The sequence below is a fragment of the Biomphalaria glabrata genome, chromosome 15 (genome assembly GCF_947242115.1).
Source record: "Biomphalaria glabrata chromosome 15, xgBioGlab47.1, whole genome shotgun sequence".
NCBI lineage: Eukaryota > Metazoa > Mollusca > Gastropoda > Planorbidae > Biomphalaria > Biomphalaria glabrata.
The window spans coordinates 14453511-14466098 of record NC_074725.1 but is presented as its reverse complement, the minus strand read 5'-3'; the positions used below and the strand labels follow the sequence as shown (position 1 = coordinate 14466098).

General features: G+C 33.7%; 1 protein-coding gene across 4 annotated transcripts; it reads right to left on the bottom strand.

Annotated features, from left to right (window-relative positions):
• Nucleotides 1–401: 401 nt before the first annotated feature.
• Nucleotides 402–12250, bottom strand: LOC106055765 (cytoplasmic protein NCK2-like). Of its 4 annotated transcripts, none has more exons than XM_056012366.1 (5): nucleotides 12132–12250; nucleotides 10513–10707; nucleotides 9442–9570; nucleotides 5646–6723; nucleotides 402–4543 (listed from the first exon to the last, which is right to left on the bottom strand). In XM_056012366.1, exons 4-5 carry the CDS (start codon nucleotides 6708–6710, stop codon nucleotides 4331–4333), a joined length of 1278 nt encoding a protein of 425 aa, XP_055868341.1. In that variant the 5' UTR covers nucleotides 6711–6723; nucleotides 9442–9570; nucleotides 10513–10707; nucleotides 12132–12250; the 3' UTR covers nucleotides 402–4330. The 4 variants fall into 4 exon arrangements, with proteins under 4 accessions (XP_055868341.1, XP_013067658.1, XP_013067659.1 ...); XM_013212204.2 differs by lacking the exon at nucleotides 12132–12250 and adding an exon at nucleotides 12012–12061; XM_013212205.2 differs by lacking the exon at nucleotides 12132–12250 and adding an exon at nucleotides 11959–12013.
• Nucleotides 12251–12588: the final 338 nt, after the last annotated feature.

The window sequence follows — 12588 nt, the reverse complement described above, 5'->3', positions numbered from 1 at the left end:
TCTAGCAAAGCAAGGGCACCATCAGTTGTTACACCTGTTATCTTGTTCCAAGCCAACCCAACACTTTCAACACAGTACTTCATAGCATTGAATAAATACTGGCCTGAGTTTTATATCTTTGACTAAATGTTTCGACATATTGCTAATTACAAAAAACCTAGTTTACTTTAATCATTTTAGAATGACATGCAAAGTCAATGTTTCTTTGGCCTCTTCGTCATAAGAAGCTTAAGTTTCAATAATTTAAATAGATATTTAAAATCATTTATTTTTTAATATACATGCATTATGTGGGCATTTATCATTTTTGTGTGGACACATGCGGCCTGCGGGCGTAATTTGCCCACCTGGGCTATACAATTTTCTGATACAAATTAAGCCTCCAATTCAACAAAAACAAATTTCGCTTTTAACAAGAAAAGATTTATTTTACAAAAAAAAAATTATTACAAAATTAAGTTTCAGTTGACATCATAGCTTGCATGTATAGAATTGAAAAGAAATAATCATTCACACACAATCTTTGATTCATTGACAACAAGCTGCTTTCTTCTACATAAAATGTGCTCCTTCCATGTTCCAATGTATACAATGCTATACAACATGCTGGCTAATAAAGAGTTTGGTACCATACATTCAATTGACCTTAGTAACACAGCTCAATGTATGAGGATCTTAACAGCTCTGGAAAGATGTCAATTTTCAAGTCTTGGACAGTAACATCCAAGTTCTGTCATGCCTCAGTTACACATTTTCTCAACATATACATATATTTCTTAAAAGAAAGTCACTATACACCAAGACCAAATATTAGAATACATTCTCTACAAGATGAAGTTCTAAACAGAGCTATAACTACTACAAACATTCCAACTGGTGGGTAAGTACTACAAACACAAACATTCCAACTGGTGGGCATACATTCACTGCCCTATGGGCTCACATGAACACCAAGTGAATATTTACACCAGACATTGGTTTTGTTTCAATATTTTTTTTTGTTTCACAAAAATTTCAAATTTTTAAAAATAGACTTTTAGGTAATTTTACAAAACCTAATGTTGAATGAATTGTAAATAGTTTATAAGGAAATATAAAAAATTACTAATTTGACTACACATAATGCATAGGAGATAAGACTTGAGTTCTCAAAACTTTGTAGGGTAGTTGAACTTAATAGATCTAGTAATCGTAATATTCTACATAACTTTTGTTGGACTTGATGCACACTTAAAGTAATGAAAAAAAAAAAACTTTTTTCATTCAGATGGTTTGTAAAAACAAAGTTTTCTAAACTCAGTTGACATGAGAACAAAATTGAATGAACAACCCTTATCCACCTCATCAGTTTAATACACAGTTGGACACAGCTCCTTGCAGGTCTTTACTTAAAATACACAGCTGAAATAAACAAGCATCCAAGGGATATCCAACAACATCACCACAGCTACTAAATAACAGGTATGTCATAACTTGGCAAGTGAGGTCAAAGTTCATCGGTTAAATAGTATACAATATACATCAGTGCATAGAACCGTTATGATACATTATTTTATAGTACATTATCAGGAACATTGTTAACAGAGATAAAAAGGTGGGTTGAACACAGTCTCATATTGAAGTGAAGCCACATCAAGGGCAATCAAAGGGAAACAATGGGGGATAGAACTAACAAGAAACAAGCAAGATTCAAACACAGCAATATTTTAAATTATTTCCTCAGAATATCCCTACACAGTACACTGGCTTTTACTGCCGGTAGTTGGTCATTTTAATTCAATTAGAAAAAAAATATTTCAAATAACTTAATGTGACATAAGATACTTGGAAAGTGAACAATGAAAAAAAACATGACTTATCTGGCAGATTGAAACAATATCCAGAGGTAGAAATCTGTATTTGGTACATAAGAGCTAGTTTGCCATGCTAGAAGATGTTTTAAGATGTTCATTAACACTATTAGGTGCATGATGTCTACTTGAATCACTTTTCAGTGAATACTTTGAACAGAAACTATCAATTTATGAGAGATTAAATAAAGGGTTCGACCCACATTAATCTTCCACTTCAGATGCCAAGAGTGGTACCAATTTTTTATTTAAAAATTGGTTTATTTACATAGTTTGAAATAAAATACTACAAAAAACACTTTCTTGATTTTGTTTTTTCTTTCTATTTGATGACAAGAAAAATAAATGCAAAAAGAAACAGCTTGACAAGAAGAGGGAGACTGAACAAATTAATGAACACCTAGGATTCCATTCAACCTGTTTATAAATCTGAATTGATCAGATTCTAAGGGGGATACTGTTGAACTAGAGGAACTGAAATAGTATAATCAGCTTAAAACTCTTCTGACACCACTGATCATTGTACAAATTTAAAACATAATTATGTGAACAAAAGCAGCGAGGCTTTAGCTGAGATAACATGCTAAGTAATATGGATAAAACCTTGTTCATTCTACATAACCCAGTACATGTAATACATAGATATATCATGTCAATTCAAAAAAACATAGCTCATAGATGTACAGGTTTTAAGTAGGTCACAGACGGTACATACAATTCAAAACCGTAGAAAAGAAAGCAGTGAAGAAATACAAATCAACAAAAGGCACACAGTGAACAAAAGTAGAACCTCCCTCCCTCTTCAAACCATTGCCTTCAACAACAACAAAAATAATACAATTAAGAACAAAGCCAGGACCCTGTCAAATAAATAGAACACCTAAAGGAGAACAGTTGATGAGATGGCATTTGAATTACCGTAGTCTGTTCCTCAAACCACTCATTATTCAACAATTTGTTTTCTTGGCATTTCATGGGTTCAAAAAGTAAGCGATGATTTGATTTGCAAAAACTTTATGTGATTTTTGAAGTCCAACAAAGGGCAAGATGAACACAGGACATGAAAACCTAATTCTGACACTAACATAAAGCAATCCTTTTCATTTCACATGGCAATGAAATATTACAACCAAAAAGAACAAAAAAATAATCTGTTCAAGCTATAAAACAATCATCCTTTCATACACAGCACACCACTTTGAGTTGCTTTGTTCAACACTTATACAGTACATTGATCAACAGGTTCAAAGGGAGAGAAAACATCAATATGACTGGATTAGAAATTGGTCGTTTAAACAAATGTTAATTTCTGAAGAAAAAAAACAAAAACAACTGCTGCAGACTACAAAAATGGATTTATGGAGTATGCCCTGCAAAACAAGGTGAACATTTAGTTTGCTTTTAAGAGACACAGCTCTCATAACTTAATAATGATATTCCAAAAAGCTCCAGAAACAACAGTAGACAAAGTATACTCACACCCTAAAGAGGTATCGCTATAATATGATAGATGCAATAACATTCTAAGAAAATAACAATTGAAGAATGTTAACAAAATTGCTATGTCCCAATTTTTTTTTTAATTCAACACTTTTTTTTTTTAAAAATTAAAATGCTTCATGGTTTGGAGAGTTCCTTTTCTGACATAACTTAACAAAAGGTTTGGGAAGCTACTTTTCATGTCTAAAATGTCCACACAAGAAGGAAGAAAAGGAACAACACTGAACATTTCAGATCTAAACATACACATCATACCTTCAGCTAACCAAGATACATTGGTTGGATTGACTATTGATTACTCAACATTAGGATGGCCATCATGGGGGTCTAGAGCTACACCTGTCACTATAAAATTATCATTTTTCTTAAGAGATTTGTAAGAAATTTTAAAGTGAGATTTGTCAAGCAGCATAATAACAATTTATATATTTTTTTCTCAAAAGCAGCAAAAACACTTGTCACAGAAACAGATTAAACCTCTGTAATAGATTTATAGATCATGTAATGGCAATAGCCATACATTTCTACAAACAGCCATTTTTTGAAGGCTGTGTGTTAATGATTTTGGCTTTAGAACTGAACATTCCAGATTTAATTATATTGTTTATATACCAAAATATATTTCTAATTCATCAATTAGTGGATGCTTGAGTCTATGCAGGTCTAGTCAGTACAAGACAATAGTGAACTGTTGATTTAAGACAGCTAGTCAAAAAGTTGAGCTTATAACTTTCTATTAAAGTTAAGTGTAGCAATCCAAACTTGAAAAAGGAATGAGTTAGTTGACCTACAAATACATACACTGATAATAAACCCTGTCTGCTGAGACGAGACTGTACATTTATAATTTGTCAACAAAGTTCATCTAACATGTTTCTATTGTACAGTTCAATAAATTACAATTCCACTGTCCAGCTAGTGCTCTTTTAAACACAAGTTATAATACAGACATGACATTTTAGAGGCTTTTTCCTTAGTGACTAATTATCTTGCGAAGACGGGCAGATAAATGGTTTGACAAGATACAATTTTTCTGCCTCCTGCTTGAAGATTGGATGTTTTTTGTAGTGCTCTATAAGGTCATCCAAGTTTGTAAACCGCTGTTGACCTATTTCCAAAACACCAGATGTATTTTTGACACGAAAATGTTTATTTCTTCCAGGAGCTTTAAGAGATACTGTGAAATGTCCTGCCTGAAACATAAAATGGATTTCATTAGTAATGCAACTAAACAAATATTATTCCATAATATAAAATGAGATTTAGCTTTTGAATAAAGAAAATGAGCATCTTTGTCAACTTATTTTGTAATCTTGTTGGAGTTATGGATAACATCTCTACAAACAATGGTCAATTTTTCCCATTTCTAAAAAGATTGTTAACTTCAAATAGTGATCACTGTAACTGAAAAAAAAAGTGATTGACTGTAGAGTTCTTTTTTTTTTATTATTTAAATATATTAATCTTTCATTGCAGTTTCAATTGAAACAACAAAAATTTGAAATTTAAAAAGTTGAATTATTTTAAAACACAATGTCAGTCAGATAAATTCTGTCAGCTAAAACCCAACTTGATGCTTCAATAGTAGACCACTTCATCATGATAAGCATTGTGTCCTGTGACATTATTTATTTAGCTCAGTGATTGGCAAACTTTTTCAGGAGTAGGCACAAATATTTGAAGAAAAAATTGGTATCAATTTTTAAATTATGAAAATGAGAAATTTAGGATCAGATTTAATTAAATCAAAATGTAACTGGAGTGATGTTACAAATGTATTTGATAATAGTTATCAGCTTTCGATGTAGTTGCAGGCCGGATTTAACCTTTCTGGTCTGAACTTGGCCCGCAGGCTGTGGTTTGCACATCACTGGTCCAACCTATAAGTCCAGTCCTATTTTAGAAATGTAATAAGTCATGCAAGTACTAGTATAATTGTGTTTGGATAAGAATACAGGAAATTACAACACACAAAATTTGAAGAGCCTGAAAAAAATAAAAAGGAGAATGTATGATAATATAGGATACGTATAGATGATAGTATATAGGTAGATGTATTGTTCATGTTGCAAAGACTTTGCGAGCAATCCTACAATATTGTTATTGTAAATATTCAAATAGACAGAAGCAGTAGTGTTCCTAATATTTGTCGTAACTTTTATTCCTCTATTATTATTTCTAAAATTTCTTATTAAATTCATTCAAGAGAAGTTATCTTTTTTTTTATTGCTTAACAACTATTTGTTTTAGTTCGACACTTTATTTACAAGATTTATAATGTACTAAAGCACTTACTGTTGATTCACTGTCTCGAATGAGAAAGTCGCCATCCACAGCAAACTTTGTTAAAATATCCTCACATTGGTTACGTGAAATCTTACCATAGTACCACTCTTTGTCTGCAAGTGGACCTGACACCTGAAACTGTTTACGTCCAGCCAGAGCAAGAGCAGCAATAGAGGTGTTCGAGATGGAAGAAATGGACTGAGACTGGGACTGGGGGTTTGATGAGGACGTTGACGTGCCCCGATCACTTCCCTCTTCCCCAGAGCTGGGAGCTGGGGTGACATAGTTAGCCGGCACCACCCCTGTCTCCCCTCTTGAGTTCCGCACTGACAACCAGTCTGAATCAGGCTCCGCCACCACCACTTCAAGTCTCTCTCCTTTCTCAAAGCTCAACTCCCCAGAATTTTTGCCTGTGAATGAGTACAATGCAAGAACAATGTCTGTAGAACTGTGGGAAGGGGAGGAGTGAGATCTGGCTTCAGCCGCTGTGAAATATAGAGCATTGCTGTCTGAGGCATTGCCTCCCCCAGAACTGACTTCTTCAACATAATTGGACGGAAACCAGCCGACACTTCCATCATCTTTCCTGCCCCTCCACCAGCCATCACTCGACTTCTCTATGACCATGATTCTCTCTCCTTTGGATAGAGATATCTCATCAGCTCTCTGAGCAGTGTAGAAGTATTTGGCACAGGCTGGCACACACTGGCCTAGCTGATAAGTCTCAGTTGTGATGTTAGAGTTATTGGCATTAGGCCTGGCTCTAATGCTATCACCATTGTTCAACACAGGACTTGAGTGTGAAGGTAAAGGTTTGTTTGTGTCGGATTTCTTTTTTGGTACATGCTTTTTTAGAATAGTTGAGAAAAGAGATGTTTTTGGCTTGACAATCTTCACGAAATTGGAAGGCACAAACCCTTCTTTCCCTGTCTCAGGCGACCGAACTTTCCACCAATCTTTGGTATCATCAACAAGCAATAGTCGATCTCCTTTGCGCATACTCAGTTCTTGAGTATTTTCAGCCTTGTAGTCATATTTAGCAATTAACTGCGTTTCTTGCTGACCCTCTGCCATATTCAACAATGGGCTGCAAAAATAATAATAATTATAAATTAATATTAAAAAAAAATTAAAAACTATTATTATGCTTCATATAGAAATTTATAGTTATAATGTTTTTGTTTGGTGTAACGCACAAATTTCCATACGGACAATAAAGATTATTATTATTATTTTTGGTCACCTCATAGTTAAATGTCCCAAGGCCATACAAAAAATGTCACTAGACAATACAGGCTATTAATAAGTGTATATAATGACAAAGACATAAAGCAAATATTATCACAAAGAAAATAAATAAAAAACTTAGTAAAAGGACCACAAGGGGAGACTATCTCTTTGGTCTCAATAACCAGATGGTCAAATAAAATAAAATAGTCTTGTGTTAGAAAATGGTACTTTAGGATTCTGTCTGAATATTTAAATGTTTTGTTTATTTGTTTTGTTTTATATAAATATGTTTCGGATTTTAATTCAGAGTTAAAGATAATCTACTTAGTCCAAACCTCCTGCAGGAGGATGGCAGCAGGCAGGGTATGAACCCTGGACCATCAAGACAACAGTCCAGTGCGCTACTGTACGGCTAGGAAGCTGGAATGATTAACCAGAATTCAACTGTATTCTATGGATGTTGAAAAGAAGTGTTTAACATACTCAATCATGCTTAAAACTAATGTTATGGATAGGTCTCCCCATCTAAAAACAACAACAGATGCCTTCTGTGAATTCCATTATTGTTATTTAAAGTTTAATAAGTCAACTAAATCATTATACAGTAAAACGTCGTTTATCCAGACATTCTTTTTTTTTTTTTCACAGTATGATATTTAAGTGCTTTTGCTGATGTGTGACTTTGCTTCCTGATCCTAACAGTGAGAAGAAGTGTTGGGTGGCTGGGTAGTAACTAGTCGTGCAAGGTGGGAATCATGGCTCTAGAAACGTTGAAAAGAAAATGTAACATGCTGACAATGGAATCGAAGTTGGAAATTGGAAATCTTAAATCGCCTTGATACAGGAGAAAATGGAGCTTCTGCTGCTAAGATTAATCTCGTCGGCACATCCACAATTACAGGCATTAAAAAAAAATAAAAATCTAAACACTGTAGTGATATTTGTATCAAAACTTGACTCTAATGAAGGAAGACAATGAAAGAAACACCACTCTTGATGCTTTGCTTTACCTGTGGTTTATGCAATGGAGGAGCAAAAATGATCCGACATTGGAACCTTTGTGTGAAAAGGCACTGTGTTTACATACAGCCTAATACCACATATAAATATTCTTTACATTGTTAGTGAAATGGACTGTTTATAATACAGTAAATGTATTCCACATTCAGTTATCTGAACTCTAAACCTAAATAAGAAACACCAACTTGAAAAAATTACTCTGGAATCCACGATACACTTTAATGAATCTACACCCTGGGAATAAAGCCCTCTTCCTATTATAAGGGACCATATATAAAACATAAAAAGAAAATCTGATTACAGACCAACAGAGCTCAAGGAAATAGTGAACTGTTTTCTACAAACCAATTATCCTAGCAATCAGTGGATCAGAGTTTACACGGATGGCTCATCCCATAAAGCCACCACAAATGGAGGAGCTGGAATGGCCAGATGGAGGAAAACTAGAAAAATCCATTGCAACTGTAGAGCTCTCTGACAGTCACAGAGCAGAAAGGAAAGCACTAGCTGCTACCATGCTAGCAAATCATCTAAGTTCCCCACACAGTCAGATTGTCTTTCTAACCGATGCGAAAACAACAATCCAAAGCTTGCAAAACTCTGATTTCTCTTATATTAAAAACCTCAGAACAGCACTTACAAAGCTCAACAACAGCAAAAAAACTGTTATTCAATGGATACCAGCTCATATACAAGTAGAAGGAAATGAAAATGCTGACACACACGTCAAGATTGGGAGAACTAGCTCACAAATAAACTCTGCACTCTATCCAGAAGAATTGAAGAAATTAATTGTAAATAAAATAAATGAGAAATGGACGAGCTCTCATCCAAATCACAAGAAAGATGACGCTTACTATAAGCTATCCCGACAAGACCAACGCCTAATCTTTCGACTCAGGACCGGACACAACAGAATGCGACAACACATATACCGGAAGCTCAAAATTGGAACCAGTGAAATCTGCCCATGTGGGGTATCACCAGAGAATGCCGACTACATCCTCCAAAACTGCTCTCTTTACCAAGAGGCCCGTATAAGACACTGGCCCCAAAACACCCCAATAGAAAGAAAACTATATGGAGAGCTCCCTGATTTGGAAACCACTGCGCAGTTCATCTCATATATTGGTCTAGTCATCTGAACACTCCAACATAACAATGAGAATGAAGAAGAAGAAGTTATATGAACGATCGAGTATCTGGACAGACCCTATTCCTAAATTAATCAATGTTTTACTATAAATAGAAAAATAAAATGGGCATCTTAAAATCTAGATTTATAAAAAATTTTTTCACTCTTTTAGAGTCAAGAACCTAAATGAAAATTTTTCTCCAGTTGAAGGAAAACTAGATCTAGAAGTGTCAAAAGGATTATTCGATGCCTAATAACAAATATATACTACGTTATAAACATACTTTAATAATACAAAGAAGTTGCCAGAAAGATTTTGTTTCTAGAAAGATAGGAAAAAAAAAGTTTTTGACCAATGAACTTGTTAAAATTACAAACAGAAGTTATGCAGCAGTTCTGTGTACTTCTATACTCCATTACCTTCAATTTGGTGATCTAATGTGATCTAGATAGTTATTCATAGACTTCAGGTTGCCTGCTCAGGCCACTGCTCATGGTATCTGAGTAGAATATTATTGACACTATGTGCTCACATTGCAAACAAAATACCTGAAAAAGAATTAAGGCGAAACCATGTTACAAGCTTATTACTGCTAATCATAGAAATTCAGAGCTTCAGATCTATACCCATAGTATATATATAATGAAAGTTTATCATATTCTAAAGCTGATGAATTAAATGAGTGTGTAGGTTCATAGAACAGTGATTGGAGTTATTCTTTGTAGTTACATTAGAATCACAAGGTTATTTGAATCATAGAAATCAGATTCTCTTAAGTAAAGATGTCTGTCTGGAAAAAAGTGTGTGCATGTACATGTTATTTCTTCCACACCAAATCTAGGATCAAGCTGAAATTTTGCACTACAATTATTTCTTTTACCTGAGTCAATAAAGAAATTTAAACAACTAGTTAATTAACTATTGGTAATTAATTTTCGTTTGGTATCTCAAACAAGGGAAAGAAATTATGCTAGACTGAAGTGGTGACATAAGTTGAATTAGTCCCCTTTATAGGTCGCCGTCTGAGGCTTAGTGAACACAAACATGAAATAGAAACAATAGATAATTATACAATCTTCCATGTTCAGAGCAGTTACCATTTTGGCTTGAGAAGCCTGAGAAGGCTTTAATAGTCCCACGAGTTGGAATTCAGGTTGTTCACTTTTTTTAAAATACATTTAAAAAACAATCACCCAGATATCCCGTTCTTTCTTCCCCACCCCTTTCCAACTGGTTCAGACAAGTGATAGAATCATAAGCATATTGAGAATGCTAAAAGCATGAAATTACAATTAAAGACAATTGGTAAAAATATTTCTAAGCGCACAGATTTATTATTGTTAGTCTAGATCTATTACAAATTTAATTACATGACTGATCCAAACTAATTGATACACTTAATATAACCTTTGTTTTTTTTGTTTAAAGTTTTTTTTTTCATTTTGCTTGTTTATAGTTATAACTTTAGAAAGTTTCAATTAGTTACTCACCTTTAGATCATGTTTCAGGACTAGAAAGTAGATATTTCAACAGTTGTATCTAAATTCAGGTGATGTACTTTAAAAAAAAAAGACTAAAGGACCTGCTTTATGCAGGACATTATCTCTGCATTTCTTCAGGGATAGAAGACACTCACTGAAAAATTCTATTTCATTCTTTAAAAAAAAAAATTATATAATCCAAACCTGAAAACAAGAAAAAAAAAAATCATTAAATCCAGAAAATAACAAATGAATGACAATTTAGTTCAACATGTGGAGAAATGTGGACATGAGAGAGGCTGTGTAATGCTGTACAACGTGGCTTGTAAGTCCTTTCCATCCAATATATTGAATGAAACACACTTGAGGCATGCGATATTTGCTCTTTAAACTCTAAAGTGGAACAGTTAATATTATTCTTAGTACAAGACTTTAAACTAGACAGACTTAGACTGGAAAAAAAAAGCTGTCATATAAAAAATTTAGTCTTAGAATTAGATCTAGATAGAGTCTAGTCTAAAATTAATTTTATTAACCTAAGTCTAAAAAAGTTAAAGAATTAAAAGATCCTTTCACGATCTAGTCAAACCTAGATCTAGTGAGTAGTAACCCTAGTCACTAGTGCAGTACTAGATCTAGATGTCTGAGTAGTAGTACTAGTCTACATCTATAATTATAATCTATACTTATACTTAATACTAGATCTATAAGACTATAAGTATAAGTTAGTAACTGTAAGTAGACCTATATAAGCCAATAAGGGCTAAGGCCTCTACTTCTACAGTACAGACTATTTCTTAAAGTATCGTATGATGCATATTTCATAGTTCTTATTGCCTACAAATCTCAAGGCTATGGCCAAATTTCAATTCATGGTGCCCCCGCTGTGGGAAAGAAGAGGAAACCGTGCCTCATATTCTGTTTGACTGCCCCAGACTTCGTCTCGACAGGTCTGGGAAACTAAAACTTCTCGACCTGTATGGCGACATTTATGCACTACGCAAGACAGCAGGGTTTCTGTCCAGGTCTTTTGCAAGAGAGGATTTGAGCCTCTCAAGCCCTCACTCAAAATACTCAAATGGGGTTTGATGATAATGATGATTCATTGCCTACAAATCTCAGACAGTCAAGTACAGTCAATCAAGTTATAGTTATAACTGATCTGAGACGGAGTCTGGCTAAGACTCTGAGATCATCTGAGTTAGTGAGTCAACCAAGTCCAAAAGAATTTATTACAATAACTTAATTAAATAACTTTAGGACTTTACTTTGTTAATTCAATACTTCATTACTTGGCGTAACTTGGACTTGTATTTTTGTAAGTTCAGTTGTATTCTTGTATACAAGAAATAACAAAGTTTTTTGTCAATATACAATGACATATAGATCTATCATTGTTAGATTTAATTGTTTGAATTTGAACTTTGTTATTAGTTTAAAATAGGTCTCACTAACTTAGGACACTTCGAATTAAACACATTTCAATGGAAAATTGATTATTTTCTTACATGTACAATCAATACTAACAATACGCCATCTTGGGGTGGGTAAAGAGTTCAATGCCTGTTTATTCTTACGCCAAAGTAAAACTATAATGCAATTCTTGCATCAAATTAGAATCTACCTACCATTATATCTATGTCTACAGACTTAAGATATTTATCAATAAAGTTTTCTTTTGATTTGCATGTGCTAGATTTAGGAAAATTATCATTTCATTTTAAAGAGATCTATATTTTTGGTGAATGTTCTTTTGATAAACCATTACTCAGTGGCAGGGGAAACTACTACAAAAATTATTTGCAAAATGTAGACTGATAAAGAAATTAAGAGTTGTGTCACATGGTATTTTTACTGTGAGTTCCACACCAATGATTTTTAAACTTTGCCCCTTTGCATTATGAATAGTTACAGTCAAAGCATAATAAACAGGAAATCGCAGACGTTTGAAATTGGTTGTCTGTTGGCACCAAAGAATCCGCTGTAAGAATAAAGTTGTAAAAATGGCTTCGATCACGTTTTACTTTAGGGATTTTATCAGAAACCTCGATATCTTCTGCACAGGTTAGGGATTTAAGGTTTCTC

Excerpts from the sequence above, each read along its gene's own strand:
- LOC106055765 (XM_056012366.1), bottom strand. The coding sequence starts at position 6,710 with ATGGCAGAGGGTCAGCAAGAAACGCAGTTAATTGCTAAATATGACTAC. Across the intron at positions 4,544-5,645 it reads TTCGAGACAGTGAATCAACA|GCAGGACATTTCACAGTATC; the intron begins GTAAGTGCTTTA and ends TTTATGTTTCAG.